Source organism: Argopecten irradians, chromosome 14, assembly GCF_041381155.1.
Source record: "Argopecten irradians isolate NY chromosome 14, Ai_NY, whole genome shotgun sequence".
NCBI classification, from domain to species: domain Eukaryota; kingdom Metazoa; phylum Mollusca; class Bivalvia; order Pectinida; family Pectinidae; genus Argopecten; species Argopecten irradians.
Window position 1 is genome coordinate 4,932,193 of NC_091147.1, and position 27,932 is coordinate 4,960,124.

The window sequence follows — 27,932 nt, forward strand, 5'->3', positions numbered from 1 at the left end:
CCTCGATACTCAAGGGGTTCCGATCACTTATGATGATCGTTCAATATCATCCTACACATCTATACAAAGTGCCGTCATTAAGACGATATAACCCCCATTCATCCTCGATACTCAAGGGGTTCCGATCACTTATGATGATCGTTCAATATCATCCTACACATCTATACAAAGTGCCGTCATTAAGACGATATAACCCCCATTCATCCTCGATACTCAAGGGGTTCCGATCACTTATGATGACCGTAGGTGATCGGAACCCTTGGAGTATCGAGGATGACCCCCATTGTGACAAACATCTTGAAAATCATATAATTAAAACTCATACTGTCGTTGTGGCCGATATAATATGCATGAGCAAGGCTTCAGCTGCAATCTCATTGGCCGGCTACAAAAAGTCTCTCTTCTCGAGAATAAAGCTAGTACATTAATCATTCGAAATAAAAGGCCAAAATAAATTCAAAGTAAAATAAAAAAAAATCACCGTTAGTACTACACTTATCATCGCCTTCTAAACAATTTAATTCAATAAATAAAATGTTAATTTTCATAACGCGGGTCGTCTTATGTTTCCAGCCGTCGTCCAAAATGCCGCGCTGTAGTTGACTATCACTGCGCTTTGCAATTTGCTTATGTATGGTTTTACAACCTCATCTTAGGCCATATATTTTCATATGCTATTAATATTTTTTAGAAACCTTTAAATTTTACTCCGAAAATAGATAAGATTCCGGAAAATGATTGTTTACCGGAAGTGCGCTCCGATTTCTATATTAGTGCAGTTCAATATGGCTGCCCTCCTGAAGAAGAGAGCGGTTGCAGAATTTAGCCAAGTTATTCAGGTAAATGGACCAATTATATGTCTGTCACTAGTTAAATTTAGTACCAAGTGGTTAACTGATACCACACAGTGATCGGTTGTCGACAAATATCGTAAAGAAAAAGTTCTTTGATCAATTATTTTGTATTGTTGTGCTGTACAGCTTCAGTCTAACAATTAAATCATTCGTAATTGAGTTATATTGGTATTCCATTTCATTGTAAATGCCATGGTATCAGAAGGAATATTGATCGCCATGTCTTGGAAACAAAAAGCTATGTTGATGCAAATAAAGTACATTATGTTAGTTTAAAATTTCATTTCAGGAGGAGCCCAAACCTATCAAACGGCTGAAACTGATTCAACGTACCCCTCCACCAGAGATTAATCTTGATTTAGAAGGAGCCACTAGTACTTATGAAACACTACAGCGATTATTGGCTTTTGAGGGAAATTTCCCGGTACGTGGGGAGGATGTATCAGGTGTGGTTCGTGAACTGCTCGACCATTACCCAAGAGAAAAGGAGGCTGTGCTAAGATGGAAGGTAGCCTCCCTCCTGGCTCGTCTGGTACAGCTGCCTGGTTATAATGCAGAGGCTCTAGCTGATGACATCATCAGGCTTCTCAAGACCGAAAGTAAGTTATGTACACCAGTGATAAATTGGCTGTGTCATAATGATTGAACAGCTTATGGAAAATGATCAATTTGTCTCCTTTTTAAGCAGTTAATGGGCCAGATTAGGATGTTACTGATAGAGGATATTTAAGGATTAATCTCTTACTTTGTTGAGTTTATGAGATGATAAACCCAATGGAGCACGAGGTGAATTGTACATATTAGAACGCTTCGCGTTTACTCACAATTTACGACTGCTCAATTAGGCTTATCATCTCATTAACTAAACAAAGTAAGAGGTTAATCCTCATATTTACAAAATTTTCTTTGATCAATAAAATCAACCAGAACATCAGATACATTCATTTATCGTGTGTTATTCACTCATGTATCATTCACCGTCAAAATTATACTGCCGTCATGTTTATCCATGCACAACAGCCATTCGGAAAAAGCACACCGTTGATTTCAGCTTTATACTGCCCTTTTGTCCATGACATCATAAAAAATAGTTCCTATATTTCAGTATTTCATTTAAGTCAAATAGCAATAATACATTTAAAAAATTAGTTAACGGTTTATTGTATGTCTCTGATTGTTTTGTACATGTGCTATTTGTAAACATTGACATGATTTGGTGGAATGTCAAGTCCACGTTTACTGTAAATTTAACATATATGTACACATTGTATTCATATGCAATGAATCGGGTTATGTTCTGCACTCAAGTAATTGGGAAATAAACAGATCTGCCCCAACTTTGTTACTTGACACAAAAACAGTGGTAATTGTAAATATTGTGTTTTAAACAATCATTTTTACCAATCTATTATTGACAGGCTATTCAGCGTCCATACAATTCCTAAAAAAAATACATTTTTTTCAGTTTTGCTAAAATTCCTCAAAAAAATAGAAAACAACCCCAAAATTTTCATAGTTTTGTCCCTAAATTATCCTGTATTTTATGCCAACAAGTGGTGGATAGCCTGTAGTTATTTTAACACGTGTACATTGGTATTTAAGGTACATGAATAAAAATCAAATTTATTTTAAGTACATGTAAACCCATGTGTATAGTTGTGTCTAAAATTTTAACACATTGGTATTTAAAGAACATAAATAAAAATCTGATTTATTTAGTAAACCCATGTTATATTTGTGTTTATTTTATCTGACTACCAGAGTCCAACAAGGCCATCAGTCAACTAGTGGAAGTTCTAAGGAAGATTGGGATGTCTTCTCCATACAACATGTCTCTAAATCATCAACTTATTACCACAAGTAAACAGGTGAGTATCAGTGTCTTGGTGAAAGTGTTACCAAGGAGTACACAAAGAATAGATAATACAATACTATAAGTAAGTTTATGCTATTTACCTTTGATAAACAAAATTAAAGTTTTACTTATAAGGCCATGCCAATTTGATTTCTTGTTCTTTGGACTTTGGAATTTCAAAACAGGAGTGAGCGAAATTTTTTTAATTCTAAAAATATTTTGAAAGAGGAAAAAATTGGAGCGAGCGAATATTTTATTTATGTTTTTATGTTAAAATATAAGTTTTGCTGTTTTCTTCAGTGTTTTCAACATTCATAACCGTATCAAAGGTGTGAAAAAAACTGAAAGTCCAGTATTTGTTCAGCTATTGATAATATCCTATTACACAAAATGCTTTCAATGCATGGTATATTTCAATTTTAAGACAAATCTTGAGAATTTTAACATTGAATAGCAATGTTTAATACTTAAAATAGTCAAGAAGACTTTAAATTTACTTATTTTCAATAATTTCAATAATTAATTTGATGTTGACAAAGCTATCAGCAAAAACCAACAAACAGCAATTAGCATTAATTGAAAATCTCTTAAACCAATATAAGCTTATCCAACATGCACATTCTTTTTTAGTTGTCACATATTATTGTATGGAACTGGCTATTTTTGTTTAGCATGTTACTTATTTAGCTGATCATACTTAAAATGAGATACAAATGTAATGTTTATATATGTAACTATCAAAAATATGTAAACACAAAAATTATTCATTTTAATTACATTTCTTCATTGTCGTTAAAAAGTATACCAGGGTATTTGTATAGAAAAGATGTGGACAGTATGGCTTTCACCACGTGTATATCAGCATTCATAAAAGAAATATTCGAAATAAATATTTTTATGATTTTCTCACGAAACGCTTTGCGTAAATCAAACGCAAACATACATAACCAATCAACACATAAATGAAGGCAAATGTATTTTATATTGTTGTAGAAGTCAAAATGAAACATAAGTAACACTAAGTTTGGATCCCAGTAAAGTGTGTAATTTACTACTGATATTTGACGAATAGCAGACAAATCTTCACCTAGCTGTTACTAAGTCAAGCAGTCAAAATATGTTGGTAAGATGCAAGCTATGTAGGCCACGTGTCAAAATACACGCTGACCGGGTCTTAAGATATAAGATTACTGAGGTGTTAATTAATTAGAGATTGCCATCAAATAATTGACATGCCTAATTACCGTTTTTCGTTCGTAAGTTGGCCAGTCAAATCACCTGTCATGGTTGTCATTTTTAACGTGACATCGTATGTAAATCTTTTAAAAGAGTTGCGGACATCAGTAAAACAGACTGAAATCTGGACATGTCCTAATAAAAAGTATGTGTCCCTCAGTCTCTATCTCTAAGTACCACTCTGTCTGCAGTAGTGGCGGAAAACTTGACATTTAGGTATGTTGTTGTTAAGGTGTGTAAGACGCTTGCATGTTTGAAGAGACAATGCACCAGTGCTCCAGATAAATTTTTGTATATAGGTTTATTTTTTACCCAAACATAAAAAAGCAAGGGGTAATTTAAAATTTTACCCCATATGCATATATTGTAGGGTTTTTCCATGATCAACTTTTGAAATTAAAATACATTATTCAATAAATGTTTAGAATGACTATATTTGATTTTCAAATTTAAAACATAAAATGAAATTCTCACACATGTATTTCTTTCATGATTCAATTTATTATTAAAATTCCTGCAATGTTACATGTAACTACATGCATAGTGCACATTCCATGTTTTGCTTTTTTGTGGTTTGAATAGCACACACATTCCTTTTTGTACACTCAGCTGGTTCGGGAGCACTGTCGTCGGCATCTGTATTGTTATCAACCTCGCCCTCTACATGTACTTTTACATCATTGTTGTTGTGACTTGTACAACTTTCAAAAGCAATTGCGACAGCATGATCTGACATTTCATGTCGCACTAGAGCACTTCTCTGAATATTGGAACAGCCCCTTGTGAAGGCGTTGTCTTTTTTAAATTTTAAACATAATGTACATTTTAAATTCAATGTATTACATCCCTCTGTATTGCCAACAACATCAACTTTTAACCACAGAAAACACTTCGTCCATGTGTCAATTGTTCCGCGTTTAGACAATGATTTATGATTCTTTCTTCCAATTCCCTGGATGATCTTATTTAATAATTCTCTTACGAAAGCTTCTACATCGTTTCCTGTGCTTTTGGATTCACCTTCTTGCTTTGAAAACTCCATGATCAAGAGAGAGGATTGTGCCATATTTATAAACTGTCGTTAATCGTTATCTTTGAAACGCTTTCTACGGTTTCTAATTGAATGAAAATGGAGTCGGATGACACAACTATCCGGATTTGTTTTACGCTATTGACGCAATTTCAAATATTTTTTCCTGCATAATTAACTAAAATTTATGCGTAAATACGCATTCACTTAAGCTATCTGGAGCACTGATGCACGAGTAATTAAAACTTCTGAGTGACCAGGAAACGGTGACTAGTAAAAATGAAACCAATAGAAATTTGTCGGGGTTCGTCAGATTTCCGGACAAAAAATGAAGAGCTGTAAAAAAAATATTTTTATTTCTTTTTTTTCGGAAAATAGGAGCAGGAAGTCTGACGAATGAGAAATCAAATTGGTATGTCCTCAGCAGAGAGTAGAGAGATAATAAAATTGGATTGCTGCATGGCTCAGTAGCAAGTCGTTTCCAATGTGTTGTCTCTGGCAGCCCATGATATTTTATAAAAATGACTACTGTTAATGATGATATACAAAACACATGGTGTTATGTAATGATGAAAAGGATTCAAATATTTCAGTCATAACTTTTTAGTAAAAGAATATCACATTTTGTATTTGGTTTATTTCTTTTATTAGTACCTGAGAAACACAGGCCACATCGCCAGATGTAGCTGCCTGGATCTGATTGGAGATTTGGGTTCACCTGACCAGGTGATTGAGGACAGCAGCCAATCAGGAAGCAGCAGTATGACGATACAGAAGTTACTGATGGGGTTTACTCAGGATCACGATCCCCGAGTCAGAGCCCGGGCATTTCAGGCTATGGTGATTATCTCCCCTGCCTCATTGAAGCAAATTTTATGCTTTGACTCCCTTATCGCATTCTTAGGGCTGTTCCAGTAAAACATATATGGTAGGGGGGGAAGGCACTTTGAAATTGGGAGACCCACCGATAGAAGTGATTTTCAATTTTGTTGACCCACACACATATCTATTTTTTTGTGAACGAGACCATGGCATAGAAGCGATTTAATTTTTTATTTCACTCCGATTTGTTTTTGGATTTACACATTTTGATTTCTAGCATCACCAAAGAGTCCTAGGACAAAATTGCACGTTATATGGTGCAGTGAACTTTTGTTTGATATGCTGCATCTACTACTAAATTTGTATAAGGGTACAATCCTCGTAGAACCAGCGTAAAATCTACTAAACATACTGAAGTGTTTCACAAGCATAATGTAAAAGTAGACATCTGAACATTCACACTTAAGCTTGTGAACTGCAACTTTTTCCTCGACTTAATACCGGTACCAGTGAATTTAAATAAAGATATGTTATTTTGCCAAAGCTAATCTATTGTTTCTTTGTACCATTGCCAAGTCTGAATGAATATATATGTTTTAGATAAATAGTCTATCATTATTATATCAAAACACTCAGAAAATAAAATACGGGTAATTTTTTTTTTTTGAAGATGAACAACACATTAAATATTGTCAGAAATTAAAAAAATTTCAATATTTATTTTTGTATTTTTGTAGTCAGGATGACTGAGCAACATTATAAAACATAAAATTTGCATTTTATTTCAAAAGGTTACAAATGCTTCAGATAGACCCACCCACAGAAGGGATTTTATTGAAACGCCACCCTGGCACAGAAGTGATTTTATATTGAACCCACCATGGCACATACTATTTTTTAAAGTGCCTTCCCTGGGTGCCATATATGTTTTGCTGGAACAGCCCTTACAAGCATTGTACATACGTATCTACATGTATATGACACATGTTCAAGCCAATATAAAGACACATTGATATAGGGAAGATAACTATCCTGGTATCTTATTAATGAAGTAACGGTGCATAAATAAGGAAGGAATATAATTAATATTAAATATAGATAACTATTTATTTAGATGAAATGTTGATATGAGTTACTGTTTTCTGTACGAGTATTCTTTGCATATGCTCTAGAATAGGTGGTAATAGAGTAAAAGGAAGGTAATTGGGTAGAACTGAACTGGGCTGTTCTGTATCTACAATTACTAAAGGAATATCTGTGATCTGTATTATTAGTGTATAAGGCTAACTGTTGACATCTATGTGTATCAGCTCCAGTTCCACCAGCGAGGCTTGCCCCTGGGAGAAGGAATCTACCAACATGCTTGCTCTGCCCTAACAGATGACTATAGAGGTGTTAGACTGGCAGCCATTAAACTGGTATGGGTCCTCAGCCATCTGTATCCTGAGAGGTCAGTCTTGGTTTAAATTAGATTTGTAAGTGGTAAAAAATCACACCGGGCCGTGACCCTATGGTCACTAGCTGAAATCCAAGCACTCAAATTTTGTTTTCTTAACAAAAGACTATTAATTAGTTTCCTTGTTACAGATGACTGAAATGTTCATGTTGACTGAGTTAGTTGGTATGATAGATTTTATATCTTATTTGTAAGATTAACAGTAAAATTCCTTACAATTATTACCTTTCTTCCCTATAGTCTGACTCCCGTTCCTGACTCTGACGAGAAGCTGAGATTAGTCGATGACGGCTTCACCAAGATCTGTAACATGATTAACGACATCTCTATGATAGTACGAGTCGAGGCAGCAACATTACTGGTAAGGATACAATGTATTGTAACCTCTATGATAGTACGAGTCGAGGCAGCAACATTACTGGTAAGGATACAATGTATTGTAACCTCTATGATAGTACGAGTCGAGGCAGCAACATTACTGGTAAGGATACAATATATTGTAACTCCTTCAAAATTGATACATATTACCACAGAACTTTTAATTTCATTTTCATTATAATGGCCACTGTCTATAATGGTCATTCAAACACATGGCTACATCACTGAAAGGAATGCCACCACCCGCAGGAGATCTGTGCTGTGCTATTCCTATATTGGTCACTGTCTGTATCATGTACATTGATGTTATGTTTTTATATCTTACAATGGGTGCCTATAGCATTATAATGTTCCTTGAATTTTAATTCCAGGGTTCTTTACATCAAGTCAGTCCAAAGTTCTTGGAACAAACTCTGGACAAAAAGTTGATGTCTAATATGAGGGTGAGTGCTTTGAAAATGTGTAATATGTGTATGAATATATTAACATTCTAAAGGTTGATTACAGAATTACTTTTCCTGACTATGAATTTACATCAAAATGATTTTCTTTGTTTTTATCATAAATTATTTTTTATGCGTAGGGTTTCCCTAACTTATGATATATGTATTTTCTCAAAAAGTTGTGAAAGCATGATAGGTTTAAATATTTAGCAGATGGGTGTTAACGTTTGTCTTTAAGTATAAATTTAATTGTCAAAATCTCTGATAGGAAAGCAAACATGGGTCAGTGGATACCTCTGTTTTGTAAATACATGTATCTATGATGTTATGGAATTTAGTTAAGATCAATATTTTAACAAGAGAAACGTTAATACCAGTGTGTATGTGTTTAAATAAATCTTCAAGTCATAAAATTGCTAAATGAATTTAAAACTTGTTTGTAAACAGAAGAAGGAGAGTGCTCATGAAAGGGCTAAGGAACATTTCTCTTCTGGCCAGTGGGCGACTGGTCAGAAGTGGGCAGACGATGCCCCGAAGGAGCACGTGGACCCAGACGCAGTGTCACTGATGAATATTGGAGCCTGTGGAGCATTTGTTCATGGCCTAGAGGATGAATTCCTTGGTAACAAATATATTGTTAAAGAAATCATGTAATCCCAAACAAAAAAAAAATTAATTCTTTTTAGTATTAACTAAATTATGATTTCAGACAATTAACAAGAAAAAATGTTTAGAACTAGAGTTGTCAAAATTTAATAAGCACAAACATCAAGATTTTTACCTCGCTAATCATGAAGTTGTTCTAGTCTTTGAAGTTGTTCTAGTCTAAGAACACATTGGATTAGTTTGACCTTATTGATTGGTTGAGTGCTGACTGTTTGTATGTGTTTTCACTCATATCATTTCAAATATCAAGCATCTAAACGAATTGAAGAGCGCATACGCATATGTAGTAATGTAAACATTTAGAGGAGTATGATTTTATTTGTGAAAACATAAGCGACCTGAGAGCATGGCAACATGTGTAAGAAAGTACGATTTTCCTTTAAAACTTACGCGGTCTTCAGTGGGTCCAAAGAAAAATATAATCAATTTTAATTGACCACCGATTGGTTACACAAAAGTGATGATCGATCATAAAATTGCGACTGATTCCAACACTAGTGTTAGATAGCTTTATTGAAGTGTTACTTTTACCTAGTACATATACTACTTGGCAGAATGAATATGTGGTGATATCTAGCTAATCTGGAGTAGGATCTGCTACAAATGAAGTTTTTATATGGAGATCTAACAGTTAGATCTATTCCCACACTGGTTTAATTATGTTAACAGAGGTGAGGAACCTCATTTGATCATTGATCTATTCTCACACTGGTTTAATTATGTTAACAGAGGTGAGGAACGCTTCATTAATCTATTCTCACACTGGTTTAATTATGTTAACAGAGGTGAGGAACGCTTCATTGATCTATTCTCACACTGGTTTAATTATGTTAACAGAGGTGAGGAACGCTTCATTGATCTATTCTCACACTGGTTTATGTTAACAGAGGTGAGGAACGCTTCATTGATCTATTCTCACACTGGTTTATGTTAACAGAGGTGAGGAACGCTTCATTGATCTATTCTCACACTGGTTTATGTTAACAGAGGTGAGGAACGCTTCATTGATCTATTCTCACACTGGTTATTATGTATGTTAACAGAGGTGAGAACGCTCTGACAGAGGGTGAGGAACGCTTCATTGATCTATTCTCACACTGGTTTATGTTAACAGAGGTGAGGAACGCTTCATTGATCTATTCTCACACACTGGCTTCTTATTTCTTTATGTTAACAAGGGGGAACTCTTGTCTTTCATGGTTATTAACAGAGGTGAGGAACGCTTCATTGATCTATTCTCACACTGGTTTTTATGTTAACAGAGGTGAGGAACGCTTCATTGATCTATTCCCACACTGGTTTATGTTAACAGAGGTGAGGAACGCTTCATTGATCTATTCCCACACTGGTTTTTATGTTAACACAGGACGCTTCATTGATCTATTCTCACACTGGTTTATGTTGAGGGAACGCTTCATTGATCTATTCCCACACTGGTTTAATTATGTTAACAGAGGTGAGGAACGCTTCATTGATCTATTCTCACACTGGTTTATGTTAACAGAGGTGAGGAACGCTTCATTGATCTATTCTCACACTGGTTTAATTATTGATCTTTCTTAACAGAGGTGAGGAACGCTTCATTGATCTGTTTCTCACACTGGTTTATGTTAACAGAGGTGAGGAACGCTTCATTAATCTATTCTCACACTGGTTTATGTTAACAGAGGTGAGGAACGCTTCATTGATCTATTCTCACACTGGTTTATGTTAACAGAGGTGAGGAACGCTTCATTGATCTATTCTCACACTGGTTTATGTTAACAGAGGTGAGGAACGCTTCATTGATCTATTCTCACACTGGTTTATGTTAACAGAGGTGAGGAACGCTTCATTGATCTATTCTCACACTGGTTTATGTTAACAGAGGTGAGGAACGCTTCATTGATCTTATTCTCACACTGGTTTATGTTAACAGAGGTGAGGAACGCTTCATTGATCTATTCTCACACTGGTTTATGTTAACAGGGGTGAGGAACGCTTCATTAATCTATTCTCACACTGGTTTATGTTAACAGAGGTGAGGAACGCTTCATTGATCTATTCTCACACTGGTTTATGTTAACAGAGGTGAGGAACGCTTCATTGATCTATTCTCACACTGGTTTATGTTAACAGAGGTGAGGAACGCTTCATTGATCTATTCTCACACTGGTTTATGTTAACAGAGGTGAGGAACGCTTCATTGATCTATTCTCACACTGGTTTATGTTAACAGAGGTGAGGAACGCTTCATTGATCTATTCTCACACTGGTTTATGTTAACAGGGGTGAGGAACGCTTCATTAATCTATTCTCACACTGGTTTATGTTAACAGAGGTGAGGAACGCTTCTTTAGATTCCCTATGTGAACTAGCTGTCCAGTCCTCAAGCTTTGCTGCCCTCTCACAAGACAGTATCATTGATATGTTCAACGATGAGATCAAGAGTGTTCGCCTCAACGCCATCAACAGTCTCCGCAAACTTAGCCATCTTCTCACGCTGAGGGAGGACCAGCTGGAGATTATATTGGGAGTACTACAGGTAAAACACCTGTCATAACCTAAAACACCTGTCATAACCTAAAACACCTGTCATAACCTAAAACACCTGTAATAACCTAAAACACCTGTCATAACCTAAAACACCTGTAATAACCTAAAACACCTGTCATAACCTAAAACACCTGTCATAACCTAAAACACCTGTCATAACCTAAAACACCTGTAATAACCTAAAACACCTGTCAAAACCTAAAACACCTGTCATAACCTAAAACACCTGTAATAACCGGTACCTAAAACACCTGTCAAAACCTAAAACACATGTCAAAACCTTAAACACCTGTCTTAACCTAAAACACCTGTCTAAACCAATTCTTCTCTAATCCAGATCACTCTCTATTCAGGCTTTTTTGTGTGACATTTTCCTTCTTAGTTACAGTTATTAAAACCTTAATAATCCACAAACCTGCTAATACTGACCAAATATGTTTGTCCCGATGACATTGGGTTTAGACAAGTTATACTGCAATGGGTACAGACTACAGAATGGCATACTATTAATAATAGTCTAAGTTTTAATATTATTGATGTTTCTAGAATATACATACGTTTGTAAAGGTCTAAGAGTTGTCAAAGTTAAGAATGACAATGTTTAATTTTACGATTGAAGACCTTTGATTATGAATGCCACTTGTTGGTCAAGATATGGACTGATACTTTTAATGTCACCCCACTCACAGTATCTTTGCTGAATTCAGTCTTCATTTTCTCCATCTTATTGATTATTTTGTTGGTTATTTTGTTGCCAGGATTTTTCTGGCAGTACACGTGAGGCCCTGAGGAACATGTTGTGTGAGATGAAACTTGCTACCAAGGAATGTCTGAACACATGTGTGATGAGTTTGTTAGATAATCTGAGGCGGTACCCACAGGATAAACTGTCGGTGTGGCGATGTATGCAGCATCTCGGTAAACACCATGCTCACCTCATCCTACCACTGGTACCGGAGCTACTCTGCCTCCATCCATACTTCGACACACCAGAACCTGACATGGAAGATCCAGCGTGTATCCTTTTGTAACACTGATTATGTCTACGGAGAGTTACGGCATACATATAAATCATCAGATTTTAATGTAAGAAGCTTCATTATTAGAATCATATAAAATGACCTTTTAATTGTTTTCGCCTTAACCTTTGACCTCAGACATCAGTATACTATTACTGGTGTTTAATTCGGCGGTGAACACTCCCACAATGATGCCGATGTTTCAGGGCCACGTGTGGCGCCATTACTACTACCTGAAGGAAAGCATCCCTGATATGTTACCTGTCTTACAGGTGAGTTAAGACTGAACAGGTGTTTATTGTCATTCAGTGTATGTTCACTGACACCATGTAAATATTGGCTTCATGAAAATACTATAATTGCGGAATATAGCAAAGAGTATCCAATTTGAGAAATTGATTGAAATTGGTTATATTATTTTATTTTCTGCTTATAAATACTTCTATAGCTATATACTTTAAATTTGTTCTGACATAACAGGTGCCAGGGAAGATTTATGGAGAAACTGTCCAAACTACTCGAGTGAAGTCAGACAGTGGTCAGTTTGTCCAGCAGTCACTACGGCAACTAGAGAACATTGGGACGATGGACTTGACCGCAGCACATGGGCTGCTGGATATGGTTGTTAGGTAAGAGGATTGTATGGGAGGACAGATTACAAGACCTTACTGATATTGTTGATAAGTTGTCTGTTTTATTGATTAAAGAATTTTAAACAAAACTTCTGATTTACACATGAACCTTTGTAGAGACTGATCTGTTAATTGTATATAAAATTATTTAAACAAAATTCAAAATTCATGCTGTGTGTATGAATGCATGGAGTTGAGGCCCTTTGTTTTCCCCTTCCTTCAAGCTATAATGACTTGTTTTCTTTCGACATCAGAAGTATTAATTGCTTGCAATATATATTTAGGAAAGTGAGGTATATGAACTTGCTACTTTGATTTGGATGTGTAAAAAGTATTTACTGTAACAGTTACTAACTATTGTTTGAGTAAAGACAAGCAAACATAATGATCATATTGTATACTACACAGTAACGAAGATATCTGAAGTGTACTGTTTAATTTGTAGTCTGTCATGCATTGTTATTGGTATCAATAACACTCTTTTGTTAACAGAGACCTACAGCACATCACAAAGTTAGATGACAACTCGGCTGCCTCCTCTGAGTGTATGTCGTTATTCCTCAAGTGTCAGCTCCTCCTCATCAAGGTACCAATATATTATACTGTATAATTAGGAGAAGATTTAGCATTGAGATTACTTATAAGCAGAACAAGCAAAGAAAAGAACTACAAGATAGGTCACATCATTAGAAATAAAACAAAGATCAAGACATTTCACATGATATGAAATGAACACAAAACATAGGATGCATGATATCTCTACACTAAAATACAAATACTTAAAGCTAACAGTGTGAAGTAACCATTTTGTTCCACCATCTTCTTTCGGATGTCACATCAATGTGTATAACAAAATCTCATTACCGGGTATAGATTTGTCACAGTCATGATGTAGTGTTCACTGAATAACAGGATCTCAGAAAACATCTAGAATTTTTATGGAGGCGTGTGTAATACACGCCTGCCATTATGGAATCACTTTGGTTTTCAATGGTCACCGGAACACTATACCTTGGTAATCCTATCGACAGTTTCTGGAACTACGGGAGATAACTTTACACTGTGTATTGTAGCGTACGTTGTGTATTGTACAGCAGTCTATACTAACTGTCAGAGGTTCTTCGTTTATCACATATGTTTCAGTCACATTCATGTTTCAGTCACATTCATGTTTCGGTCACATTATATTTTTCCCACTTAATTAATTCAGACTTATTTTCAATGTTACAGTAAGGCATTAATTATTCTCACCGAAAGTGTGTCTCAATATCGATACTTCTATACTAGTGAGTACGCTGCATCTGTTAGCCTTACTAACCTACGGCAGACTAACTTACAAACCGCGAATCTAACAGTAATTGCATATAAACTTGTTTGTTAGTAAAAATAATCCAACTGACAATAAATGCCTTTTCAAATACGGGTATTTAATCGAATATTGCTAGGCCTTTCCACTAATATTTAACAAAAATGAACTAGAATTCCCCAAAACTGACGAACATGTCAGCAAGAACAGTCCGTACAAAGGGAGACAACTGTTATAAACTCTGCCGACGCACTACCATGCAGAGTGTTACTATATAAAACTCGGAATAAATTAACCGAGAAAATCACTGCTTCCTGTCATGTTACCGGGGACGCCATCATGGCTTCTGCTGTTGATATCACGGCATATATTTGTAATTGTAAGTGCGATGTCACGATATTTAAATATCACAGGCCTAAAAGGATATAATATGACAATGATTTAGACGATGTTTTATTCAATTTGACCAAACGAAAATCTGACGTTCATGAAGAACGGCGTGGTCCCGTACTATCGCCATTACCTGACGCCGTGTTGGTCCTTGAATGGCTGGCGAGTTTACAGCCGTGAGTGTTGATAATTTTGTTAAAAACTGTTATCAAAACTTCAATAAACCTTTAATATACTTCATTTAAAGTTGATAAGATTATTTTCGTGCATTTTTCAACGACAAATAATGTACTAACATCCTACAATAAACACACTACTCGGAACGATAGAAAGTGAAAGAAGCGGTTAACGGGCGGTGAACCGGCACGGACAAAGCAGAAATAACAGTGTTTTACAGAACAAATATATTGATGGAGCCACGATACAGACGTTAATTAGTTTGTTTACGATATTTCAGGTAATTTGTGCATATATTATTTTTTAAGTTATAAAAAATCGGCAATATTTTGAGTATTTCCGACCGAGAAAATCGCCCATTTTCTGACATGTAAAACGTTTTTACTAATTTTTGAAGTCCTCATGTCGAATAATATTTGGAAATGATAGCATCACTGTGTAGTTTGATTAATTCTGAAGCAACATTTTTCACAAAACATTTCTCAAAAATAAACATAAAAGTAAATAAATCCAACTTTAAAAAAAGTATTATCAATCCAGACTGAAAACTTCACAAAGTGCCATTGAGATGGTGCATACACTTGACAGATGTTGCAACAATGTTCGTGTTGAACATTGTATACTTTCCTCATGGAAGCATGATGATGAAGTCTACTAGTTTGCATGTGGTAAAGGGTTATCTGCTGATGTGTTCACTTGAGAATTGATGTAGATACATGGTATGCTTGAATGTCATATGATTAGTTAAAAGCTTATCCGACTTGAGTCACTTGACCTGTAAATATGTGAAGACAATCACTTGTTTATCTGCAGTTGTGTTCACTTGATAGTTGATGTAGATACCTGGTATTACTTGAATATTATATGATAAGTTAAAAATTTTATCTGTCTGAAAGAGTCACTTGATCTGTTAAAACTGTGAAGACAATATCTTGTTTATTTGCAGATGTTGTATATCCTATACAAAGGGATATTCCGTTAAGATATTAATATTCCAATCCAGTTTTAACTTCTGTAAATTAAAATCAGGGGTATCAATGTTTATACCTAATATCCCGAGTTGGGTTAGATGTTTTAATGGAATATCCCCTGAGAGAAAATTGTTGGACATTGATTTCAACTTCACCTTACACTGTTGTTAACATTGACAGATTGACACTGGATTTGGCAATATTTGATTGTTGGGTTCATTAATGGCATGGACGGCCTCCAATGTATGATGTGTGTAACATGCACAGACTGTGCTGTATTTGTTGGGTCTTCTTGTATAGTGGAACTCTTACCCTTTCATTGTGTTACATGTATAATGATATCACTGGAACATGCCGCTGAAGACACCAAACACACCTGGTCACATTAAACTGACAATGAGTCAGCCAGTCGTTCTACTGCCAGTATATGCTGAGCTCAGCAGGACCATAACTACCACTTTCATACACTTTGCCCAGATGGTAGAAAGTTCAAACAATGATTGAAATTTAAAACATGTAAAAACCAACACAAACTTTCAAAAGGAATATACATTAGTCTTGCATCATTTCTATTCTATATATCATTATTCATTGTTCATATTTATTTCTCATACAATATTCTCAAGTTCTTTGGAGCATTTATTTTTAACAACCTTATAAGATTAAACATTTCTATTATTTAACCAATTTGCAAATATTTGATCCACATTATTCTATAATAAACAACAGCCATTCTGCGAAAGCACGGAATTTTCAATCTGTTATTTCAATCAATATTGATTGAAAATAACATGAACATGAACTATTACCTCTATTATGATCTATCTTTAATATTTCAATATATCATTACCCTGTCTAGTTTAAAGTAGGTAATATAAAAAAAGACCTGAAATATGTTTTTATGCCACCTCCATGAAGTATGAGATAAAAAACTGAATTATAAATAACAGTTAGTTCAGTAACTGTTGTTTTCCCCATTCTGTTCAATGACATATTGAATGGAGACGAGGGAGGTATGTCTTGTTTGGGTAAAGCTGGCTTCTACAAAATAACATAGACTATTACAGGCTGTTTAACACAGACTACAGATTATTATAAAGTGTGATATTAATTTGTAGCTGACCAAACAACAGCAGACCCTGCCAGGAAACAGTAGTGTGGCAAACGACACAGTCATATCTACAACAGATAAGGTAAGTATACAAATTTATTCGTTATAACATTTACAGTTGTGTGGCTAACGACACAGTCATATCTACAACAGATAAGGTAAGTATACAAATTTATTCGTTATAACATTTACAGTTGTGTGGCTAACGACACAGTCATATCTACAACAGATAAGGTAAGTATACAAATTTATTTGTTATAACATTTACAGTAGTGTGGCTAACGACACAGTCATATCTACAACAGATAAGGTAAGTATACAAATTTATTCGTTATAACATTTACAGTAGTGTGGCTAACGACACAGTCATATCTACAACAGATAAGGTAAGTATACAAATTTATTCGTTATAACATTTACAGTTGTGTGGCTAACGACACAGTCATATCTACAACAGATAAGGTAAGTATACAAATTTATTCGTTATAACATTTACAGTTGTGTGGCTAACGACACAGTCATATCTACAACAGATAAGGTAAGTATACAAATTTATTCGTTATAACATTTACAGTTGGGATACAAAATGTGTATACTGTTTCTTCTTATTAGCCCACCATCATCAGATGGTGGGCTATTCAAATCACTTTTTGTCTGTGGTCTGTCATTCTGTCTCTCCGTAATCAATTCTTGTTATCGCTATATCTCAGAAAGTACTGAAAGGATAATTCACAAATTTCATATGAATATTGCGTTTTCAACAAGATGACCGACAGTTGGCAGCCATCTTGGATTGTGATAGTTTAAGCTTGTTATCGCTATTTCTCAGTAGTACTAAGTATGGAAGGGTTCATTCTCAAATTTTATATGTAGGTTTCCCTAAGGCCTTAGTTGTGCATATTTTGCGTTTTGGGACTGATCATTCAACAAGATGGCCACAAGGCATTGATAGTTAAAGTTTGTTATCGCTATTTCACAGAAAGTACTTAAGGGATCATTCTCAAATTTCGTATGTAGGTTCCTCTAGGGCCCTAGTTGGGCATATTGCATTTTGGGACCAATTGGTCAACAAGGCCGCTCATGAAAAGTACAGAAATGATCGATCTGTCAATTGTCAGATATAGATCAACCTTTGGTGGGCACCGAGATCCCTCTGGTTATATACACTAATCAGTACTGTTACTGAATTAACCAAAGTTTGTATATTTAAGATAATTTTCGAATTTTTTTTCTTTTTTTTTTCAAAAATTAAATGAATTTTGTAATACTCCTAGATCACCCAATGAATAATAAGGTGAAATTTTGTCAAAAGTGTGAAATTATCAGCAGTGTGTTCTGAGCTAACAATTTTTGGCTAGCTAAAATCTTTCTCCCTGATGTACAGATCCTGAGTATGACCCAGCGACTACAACATATATATCTGGGTCTTGGGAGTGTGGAGCTGTCCCTCGTCAGACAGACTGAGCTAAAGGCTCGTACCCTACAGACCCTGTCACGCCTCAGCGACTTACAGGAACTCACCAATGTCAGGGGTCGCTTCAACAGCCAACTTAAAACCTTACACAGGTAAACTGTTATACACTTAGAACAGCAACTATAAATAAGTATCAGTTGTTCTGTACTGTTATGTATTGAAGTATAAATGTCTCACTGTTAGGGGCTGTGGTGGCCAACTCGTTGACATATTACCATAAGATCTCCACCTCTGAGTCTTGAGTTCAAATCCTATGTGTGGCAGTTGCCAGTACTGATCGCTGGTCGATGTTTTTTTTTGCGGTCACTGGCTTTCCTCAACCAACAAACCCGGCATATCTTTACACCCTGGCTGTTAATAGGATGTTTAGCTAATAAAACCTAAACCCTCTGTCAGTCTGTTAACTGCTTTAAGAGCATGTCAAATGTTGTATTGTATAGCTTGTTATTTTCATGGTGATTATATTTTCACGATTTTGCTGTTATTGTGAATAATTAATCAGTAATAAGTCGAGAAATGTTTATATCATATACTTGTAAGTACATACACACTTCAAGCTTGCAGATCACAAGAAATTAAAACCAGATATCATAAGTTGTAAAATTTGTTTATTGATATTTAATCATTTGAGGAGAAGTTTGTAAGTCTGAAGATTTAAACATGTATAGTTACTTTGTACTTTTTAGGTACATGACATCACACCAGATCAGCCCCGACGCCTTCACCACTAACTTATTCTCCATACTTGACAGCCTTGATACTTGTAGTGACACAGAATTTCGTAAACATCTCCAGTTCTCACTCAAATCGTTCAAAGCCTGTGCCTTCCCTATGGTCAACAAGATCCGTAAGGCCTGCGTTGTCCTTCATGAACCAACAGGCTCGTCAGACAACCCAATCAAATTTGCGGCAGGTCTCACTTCAGCTGTCGCTGTGGACGCCACGTTGGAAAATATACAGACACCTTGTCATGTTAAATTACAGGTATAGTCTTGATTCTATATAGTTTATTTATACTATTTATATGTATTAATTATAGAATATAAAAGTTTTAGCTGTTCTAGAAAAGACTCATCAGCCTTACTTTTATCTAAGGTTTTCATGGTTTTTTCTTACTGTTACAAAGGTGACATTACAGTATACCTTAACATAATAACCTGTTCTTCCTTTGATGGTACGACATCTTATATCACCTCTATACATGTGTAACATTAAGTACATGGCTATCTATCTATGTGTTCTATAGGTAAAGTATGCTGACCAACAAACTCAGCTCATCACACTTAGTCCTGACGCCTTCCATAGACTCGGCCAGCTACGTCATCGTCTACAGTCGCAGGTTCTTCTATCTCACGCCCCGTGGTCAGGTACGTAATCTCATGCCCCCACGTCAGGTTTTTCGCTCTCGTGCCCTTTGGTCAGGTTCTTCTCTCTCATGTTCCGTGGTCAGGTTCTTCTCTCTCATGTTCCGTGGTCAGGTTCTTCTCTCTCATGCCCCGTGGTCAGATTCTTCTCTCTCATGTTCTGTGGTCAGATTCTTCTCTCTCATGCCCCGTGGTCAGGTTTTTCTCTCTCATATTCCGTGGTCAGGTTCTTCTCTCTCATGCCCCATGGTCAGGTTCTTCTCTCTCATGCCCTGTGGTCAGGTTCTTCTCTCTCATGCCCCGTGGTCAGGTTCTTCTCTCTCATGTCTCATGATCAGGTTCTTCTCTCTCATGTTCTGTGGTCAGGTTCTTCTCTCTCATGTGTCATTGTCAGGTTCTTTCTCTATCATGCCCCATGGTCAGGTTCTTCTCTCTCATGCCCTCATGGTCAGGTTCTTCTCTCTCATGCCCCATGGTCAGGTTCTTCTCTCTCATGTCTCATGATCAGGTTCTTCTCTCTCATGTTCTGTGGTCAGGTTCTTCTCTCTCATGCCCCGTGGTCAGGTTCTTCTCTCTCATGCCCCGTGGTCAGGTTCTTCTCTCTCATGCCCCGTGGTCAGGTTCTTCTCTCTCATGCCTCATGGTCAGGTTCTTCTCTCTCATGTCCCCATGGTCAGGTTCTTCTCTCTCATGTCTCATGGTCAGGTTCTTCTCTCTCATGTCTCGTGGTCAGGTTCTTCTCTCTCATGTTCCATGGTCAGGTTCTTCTCTCTCATGCCTCATGGTCAGGTTCTTTCTCTCATCTCTCATGGTCAGGTTCTTCTCTCTCATGTCGTGGTGGTCAGTCATGTCAGTTCTCTCTCATGCCATGGTCAGGTTCTTCTCTCTCATGCCCCGTGGTCAGGTTCTTCTCTCTCATGTCTCATGGTCAGGTTCTTCTCTCTCATGCCCCATGGTCAGGTTCTTCTCTCTCATGTCTCATGGTCAGGTTCTTCTCTCTCATGTCTCATGGTCAGGTTCTTCTCTCTCATGTTCCGTGGTCAGGTTCTTCTCTCTCATGTCTCATGGTCAGGTTCTTCTCTCTCATGTCTCATGGTCAGGTTCTTCTCTCTCATGTCTCATGGTCAGGTTCTTCTCTCTCATGCCCCATGGTCAGGTTCTTCTCTCTCATGTCTCATGGTCAGGTTCTTCTCTCTCATACCCCGTGGTCAGGTTCTTCTCTCTCATGTCTCATGGTCAGGTTCTTCTCTCTCATGCCCCATGGTCAGGTTCTTCTCTCTCATGTCCCATGGTCAGGTTCTTCTCTCTCATGTCTCATGGTCAGGTTCTTCTCTCTCATGTCTCATGGTCAGGTTCTTCTCTCTCATGTCTCATGGTCAGGTTCTTCTCTCTCATGTCTCATGGTCAGGTTCTTCTCTCTCATGTCTCATGGTCAGGTTCTTCTCTCTCATGTCTCATGGTCAGGTTCTCATGCATGTCTCTCTCATGTCTCATGGTCAGGTTCTTCTCTCTCATGTCTCATGGTCAGGTTCTTCTCTCTCATGCCTCATGGTCAGGTTCTTCTCTCTCATGTCTCATGGTCAGGTTCTTCTCTCTCATGTCTCATGGTCAGGTTCTTCTCTCTCATGTCTCTCATGGTCAGGTTCTTCTCTCTCATGTCTCATGGTCAGGTTCTTCTCTCTCATGTCTCATGGTCAGGTTCTTCTCTCTCATGTCTCATGGTCAGGTTCTTCTCTCTCTCCATGGTCAGGTTCTTCTCTCTCATGTCTCATGGTCAGGTTCTTCTCTCTCATGTCTCATGGTCAGGTTCTTCTCTCATGCCATGGTCAGGTTCTTCTTTCTCTCATGTCTCATGGTCAGGTTCTTCTCTCTCATGTCTCATGGTCAGGTTCTTCTCTCTCATGTCTCATGGTCAGGTTCTTCTCTCTCATGCCCCGTGGTCAGGTTTCTTCTCTCTCATGTCTCATGGTCAGGTTCTTCTCTCTCATGTCTCATGGTCAGGTTCTTCTCTCTCATGCCCCATGGTCAGGTTCTTCTCTCTCATGTCTCATGGTCAGGTTCTTCTCTCTCATGCCCCATGGTCAGGTTCTTCTCTCTCATGTCTCATGGTCAGGTTCTTCTCTCTCATGTTCCGTGGTCAGGTTCTTCTCTCTCATGCTCATGGTCAGGTTCTTCTCTCTCATGTCTCATGGTCAGGTTCTTCTCTCTCATGCCTCATGGTCAGGTTCTTCTCTCTCATGCCTCATGGTCAGGTTCTTCTCTCTCATGCCCCATGGTCAGGTTCTTCTCTCTCATGTCTCATGGTCAGGTTCTTCTCTCTCATGTCTCATGGTCAGGTTCTTCTCTCTCATGTCTCATGGTCAGGTTCTTCTCTCTCATGTCTCATGATCAGGTTCTTCTGTCTCTCATGTCTCATGTCAGGTTCTTCTCTCTCATGCCCCATGGTCAGGTTCTTCTCTCTCATGCCCCATGGTCAGGTTCTTCTCTCTCATGCCCCATGGTCAGGTTCTTCTCTCTCATGTCTCATGGTCAGGTTCTTCTCTCTCATGTCTCATGGTCAGGTTCTTCTCTCTCATGTCTCATGGTCAGGTTCTTCTCTCTCATGCCCCATGGTCAGGTTCTTCTCTCTCATGTCTCATGGTCAGGTTCTTCTCTCTCATGTCTCATGGTCAGGTTCTTCTCTCTCATGTCTCATGGTCAGGTTCTTCTCTCTCATGTGTCATGGTCAGGTTCTTCTCTCTCATGTCTCATGGTCAGGTTCTTCTCTCTCATGCCCCATGGTCAGGTTCTTCTCTCTCATGTCTCATGGTCAGGTTCTTCTCTCTCATGCCCTGTGGTCAGGTTCTTCTCTCTCATGCCCCATGGTCAGGTTCTTCTCTCTCATGTCTCATGGTCAGGTTCTTCTCTCTCATGTCTCATGGTCAGGTTCTTCTCTCTCATGTCTCATGGTCAGGTTCTTCTCTCTCATGTCTCATGGTCAGGTTCTTCTCTCTCATGTCTCATGGTCAGGTTCTTCTCTCTCATGTCTCATGGTCAGGTTCTTCTCTCTCATGTCTCATGGTCAGGTTCTTCTCTCTCATGTCTCATGGTCAGGTTCTTCTCTCTCATGTCTCATGGTCAGGTTCTTCTCTCTCATGCCTCATGGTCAGGTTCTTCTCTCTCATGTCTCATGGTCAGGTTCTTCTCTCTCTCATGTTCCGTGGTCAGGTTCTTCTCTCTCATGCTCGTGGTCAGGTTCTTCTCTCTCATGTTCCGTGGTCAGGTTCTTCTCTCTCATGCCTCGTGGTCAGGTTCTTCTCTCTCATCTCTCATGGTCAGGTTCTTCTCTCTCATGCCTCATGGTCAGGTTTTTCTCTCTCATGTCTCATGGTCAGGTTCTTCTCTCTCATGTCTCATGGTCAGGTTCTTCTCTCTCATGCCTCATGGTCAGGTTCTTCTCTCTCATGTCTCATGGTCAGGTTCTTCTCTCTCATGTCTCATGGTCAGGTTCTTCTCTCTCATGCCTCATGGTCAGGTTCTTCTCTCTCATGCCCCGTGGTCAGGTTCTTCTCTCTCATGTCTCATGGTCAGGTTCTTCTCTCTCATGCCCCATGGTCAGGTTCTTCTCTCTCATGCCCCGTGGTCAGGTTCTTCTCTCTCATGCCCCATGGTCAGGTTCTTCTCTCTCATGTTCTCATGGTCAGGTTCTTCTCTCTCATGTCTCATGGTCAGGTTCTTCTCTCTCATGTCTCATGGTCAGGTTCTTCTCTCTCATGTCTCATGGTCAGGTTCTTCTCTCTCATGTCTCATGGTCAGGTTCTTTCTCTCTCATGTGTCATGGTCAGGTTCTTCTCTCTCATGCCCCATGGTCAGGTTCTTCTCTCTCATGTCTCATGGTCAGGTTCTTCTCTCTCATGTCTCATGGTCAGGTTCTTCTCTCTCATGTCTCATGGTCAGGTTCTTCTCTCTCATGCTCATGGTCAGGTTCTCTCTCTCTCATGTCCCATGGTCAGGTTCTTCTCTCTCATGTCTCATGTCAGGTTCTTCTCTCTCATGTCATGGTCAGGTTCTTCTCTCTCATGCCTCATGGTCAGGTTCTTCTCTCTCATGCCCCATGGTCAGGTTCTTCTCTCTCATGTCTCATGGTCAGGTTCTTCTCTCTCATGTGTCATGGTCAGGTTCTTCTCTCTCATGTGTCATGGTCAGGTTCTTCTCTCTCATGTGTCATGGTCAGGTTCTTCTCTCTCATGCCCCATGGTCAGGTTCTTCTCTCTCATGCCCCATGGTCAGGTTCTTCTCTCTCATGCCCCGTGGTCAGGTTCTTCTCTCTCATGCTCGTGGTCAGGTTCTTCTCTCTCATTTCATGGTCAGGTTCTTCTCTCTCATCGTGGTCAGTTCTTCTCTCTCATGTCATGGTCAGGTTCTTCTCTCTCATGCCTGGTCAGGTTCTCTCTCTCATGCCCCATGGTCAGGTTCTTCTCTCTCATGCCCCATGGTCAGGTTCTTCTCTCTCATGCCCCGTGGTCAGGTTCTTCTCTCTCATGCCCCATGGTCAGGTTCTTCTCTCTCATGCCCCATGGTCAGGTTCTTCTCTCTCATGTTCCGTGGTCAGGTTCTTCTCTCTCATGTTCCGTGGTCAGGTTCTTCTCTCTCATGTTCCGTGGTCAGGTTCTTCTCTCTCATGTTCCGTGGTCAGGTTCTTCTCTCTCATGTTCCGTGGTCAGGTTCTTCTCTCTCATGCCCCGTGGTCAGGTTCTTCTCTCTCATGCCCCGTGGTCAGGTTCTTCTCTCTCATGCCCCGTGGTCAGGTTCTTCTCTCTCATGCCCCGTGGTCAGGGTCATGCCCGTGGTCAGGTTCTTCTCTTAATGCTATGTGGTCAGGTTCTTCTCTCTCATGCCCTGTGGTCAAGTTCTTCTCTTTCATGCCTCATGGTCAGGTTCTTCTTTCTCATGCCCCGTGGTCAGGTTCTTCTCTTTAATGCTATGTGGTCAGGTTCTTCTCTCTCATGCCCTGTGGTCAAGTTCTTCTCTTTCATGCCTCATGGTCAGGTTCTTCTTTCTCATGCCTCATGGTCAGGTTCTTCTCTCTCATGCCCTGTGGTTATTCTATGTATTTCTGAGGTGTGAGGGCCGGTTTTGACAAGTTCTACTTTGTATTTCTGAGGTATGATGGGCCAGTTTTGACGAGTTCTACTATGTATTCCTGAGGTATGAGGGCCGGTTTTGACAAGTTCTACTATGTATTCTAGAGGTATGAGGGCCTGTTTTGACAAGTTCTACTATGTATTCCTGAGGTATGAGGGCCGGTTTTGACAAGTTCTACTATGTATTCCAGAGGTATGAGGGCCGGTTTTTACAAGTTATACTATGTATTTCTGAGGTATGAGGGCCAGTTTTGACAAGTTCTACTATGTATTCCTGAGGTATGAGGGCCGGTTTTGACAAGTTCTACTATGTATTCCTGAGGTATGAGGGGCGGTTTTGACAAGTTCTACTATGTATTCTAGAGGTATGAGGGCCTGTTTTGACAAGTTCTACTATGTATTCCTGAGGTATGAGGGCCAGTTTTGACAAGTTCTACTATGTATTCTTGAGGTATGAGGGCCGGTTTTGACAAGTTCTACTATGAATTCCTGAGGGATGAGGGAAGGTTTTGACAAGTTCTACTATGTATTCCAGAGGTATGAGGGCCGGTTTTTACAAGTTATACTATGTATTCCTGTGGTATGATTGCCAGTTTTGACAAGTTATACTATGTATTCCTGAGGTATGAGGGCCAATTTTGACAAGTTCTACTATGTATTCCTGAGGTATGAGGGCCGGTTTTGACAAGTTCTACTATGTATTCCTGAGGTATGAGGGCCAGTTTTGACAAGTTATACTATGTATTCCTGAGGTATGAGGGCCGGTTTTGACAAGTTCTACTATGTATTCCTGAGGTATGAGGGCCGGTTTTGACAAGTTCTACTATGTATTCCTGAGGTATGAGGGCCGGTTTTGACAAGTTCTACTATGTATTCCTGAGGTATGAGGGCCGGTTTTGACAAGTTTTACTATTGTATTCCTGAGGGATGAGAGCAGGTTTTGACAAATTATACTATGTATTCCTGAGGTATGAGTAGTCATGTATCAGGACTTTGATGTTGATCATGGCAGAATGTTGCAATTGGCAACAATATAGCTGGGCTGATGTTGGTTTAGAATTGTACGACAGAGCTTTTCTAACTGTAAAAAGGAGTAATTTAACTTTAGAAAATATTTCGTCTAACACTATAACTATTCATTGCTTCTCTGTATTAATTATAATATCCTGATAATCAGATTTTACATGTCCATGATATTACATGGTATGATATTATAACAGTAATTTACATTGGGTTACAGACTCCACACATGTTGAAATCAGTGTTGTGCTAGACGCTCCTTCACTCTCTGGTGACCATGGCAACAAGGAACAGGTCATCCAGCTGTGTGACCCTGTCAAGGTTCTGGTATCACCCAAGGCATTCAAAAGGTGAAGGTTGTCAGGGATTAAAAAAAGAACAATTGAAAGAATATAGACATGTACATCAAATTCCAGTGATGTTGGATGGAAGCACTGACACCCATTAGGAGAATGTCTGAGGACTTACAGTAAAGGTGGAAAAATGGAGATTTACACTGATCTGTCTTCTATTGACTGGTACTCTCCGTGGTCTAACACACATGACATGTACACAGAATCTATTTGTGTATAACTGTAACAGTTGCAGAAAGATATCCTCAGCAGCTGATGGTAGATACATCAAATCACCAGTTCATGTGGTTTGACCAGACTTATTACACTGAAGGTGAGACTGATGGTAGATACATCAAATCACCAGTTCATGTGGTTTGACCAGACTTATTACACTGAAGGTGAGACTGATGGTAGATACATCAAATCACCAGTTCATGTGGTTTGACCAGACTTATTACACTGAAGGTGAGACTGATGGTAGATACATCAAATCACCAGTTCATGTGGTTTGACCAGACTTATTACACTGAAGGTGAGACTGATGGTAGATACATCAAATCACCAGTTCATGTGGTTTGACCAGACTTATTACACTGAAGGTGAGACTGATGGTAGATACATCAAATCACCAGTTCATGTGGTTTGACCAGACTTATTACACTGAAGGTGAGACTGATGGTAGATACATCAAATCACCAGTTCATGTGGTTTGACCAGACTTATTACACTGAAGGTGAGACTGATGGTAGATACATCAAATCACCAGTTCATGTGGTTTGACCAGATTTATTATACGTAATACCAGAGTTTGATTACTAGGTACATCTGTATTACATACTGGTGCAGCAATCAACAGCTGAAGATATGTTAAGCTGGTGTATTACTTCTAAACTGCAGTGGAATAGTACTAATAATTAAAAACAATAATGTTACCATGAATTTGTGAATTATTTATTTCTTGAGCTTCCGTTTTTTCATAATGATGGGAAAGCCTATGTATTTGTAATATTTACCCAAAATATGAGATTGATCTAAAATTTTCATGGATAGAGATGATAACGAGGAAGTTGAATTTGTTATCATAGCCATGAATAGGGAATACATATGTAAGTTGAATTTGTTATCATAGCCATGAATAGGGAATACATATGTAAGTTGAATTTGTTATCTTTGTCATGAATAGGGAATACATATGTAAGTTGAATTTGTTATCTTTGTCATGAATAGGGAATACATATGTAAGTTGAATTTGTTATCTTTGTCATGAATAGGGAATACATATGTAAGTTGAATTTGTTATCTTTGTCATGAATAGGGAATACATATGTAAGTTGAATTTGTTATCTTTGTCATGAATAGGGAATACATATGTAAGTTGAATTTGTTATCTTTGTCATGAATAGGGAATACATATGTAAGTTGATTCCTGCATAATTTATGATTTTAACAACTAAACTGTGTACATTATAAAATAAGGTAGATGTGGTTTCCAGAATCTATTATAGGGTACCACTCCATTGCTCAAACTATATTATTGTTTTTTGAAGAGAGACTCTGGATTTTTGGGAGCACATACTTTTTTAGGTCATCTGACCCGAAGGGTCAGGATGACTTATTGTCATCATGCACCATCTATAATGTGCGCCATGCGGCGTCCTCCGTGGGTAAACTTATCATTGATCAACTTCTTTTGAAAAAACTGAAAGGCCTAGGGTAATGATATTCGGCCAGTGGC

The 27,932-nt window shown here is 38.1% G+C and overlaps 1 protein-coding gene across 1 annotated transcript; it reads left to right on the plus strand.

Annotated features, from left to right (window-relative positions):
• The first annotated feature begins 705 nt into the window (after nucleotides 1–705).
• On the plus strand, nucleotides 706–27,439 carry LOC138307355 (integrator complex subunit 4-like). Its single transcript, XM_069248054.1, has 18 exons — nucleotides 706–839; nucleotides 1,144–1,453; nucleotides 2,616–2,722; nucleotides 5,627–5,815; nucleotides 7,108–7,247; nucleotides 7,494–7,614; nucleotides 8,003–8,074; nucleotides 8,522–8,696; nucleotides 11,059–11,264; nucleotides 12,034–12,292; nucleotides 12,433–12,566; nucleotides 12,775–12,923; nucleotides 13,419–13,512; nucleotides 16,889–16,963; nucleotides 18,266–18,447; nucleotides 19,042–19,339; nucleotides 19,602–19,722; nucleotides 26,083–27,439. Exons 1-18 carry the CDS (start codon nucleotides 735–737, stop codon nucleotides 26,214–26,216), a joined length of 2,871 nt encoding a protein of 956 aa, XP_069104155.1. The 5' UTR covers nucleotides 706–734; the 3' UTR covers nucleotides 26,217–27,439.
• The last annotated feature ends 493 nt before the right edge of the window (nucleotides 27,440–27,932 follow it).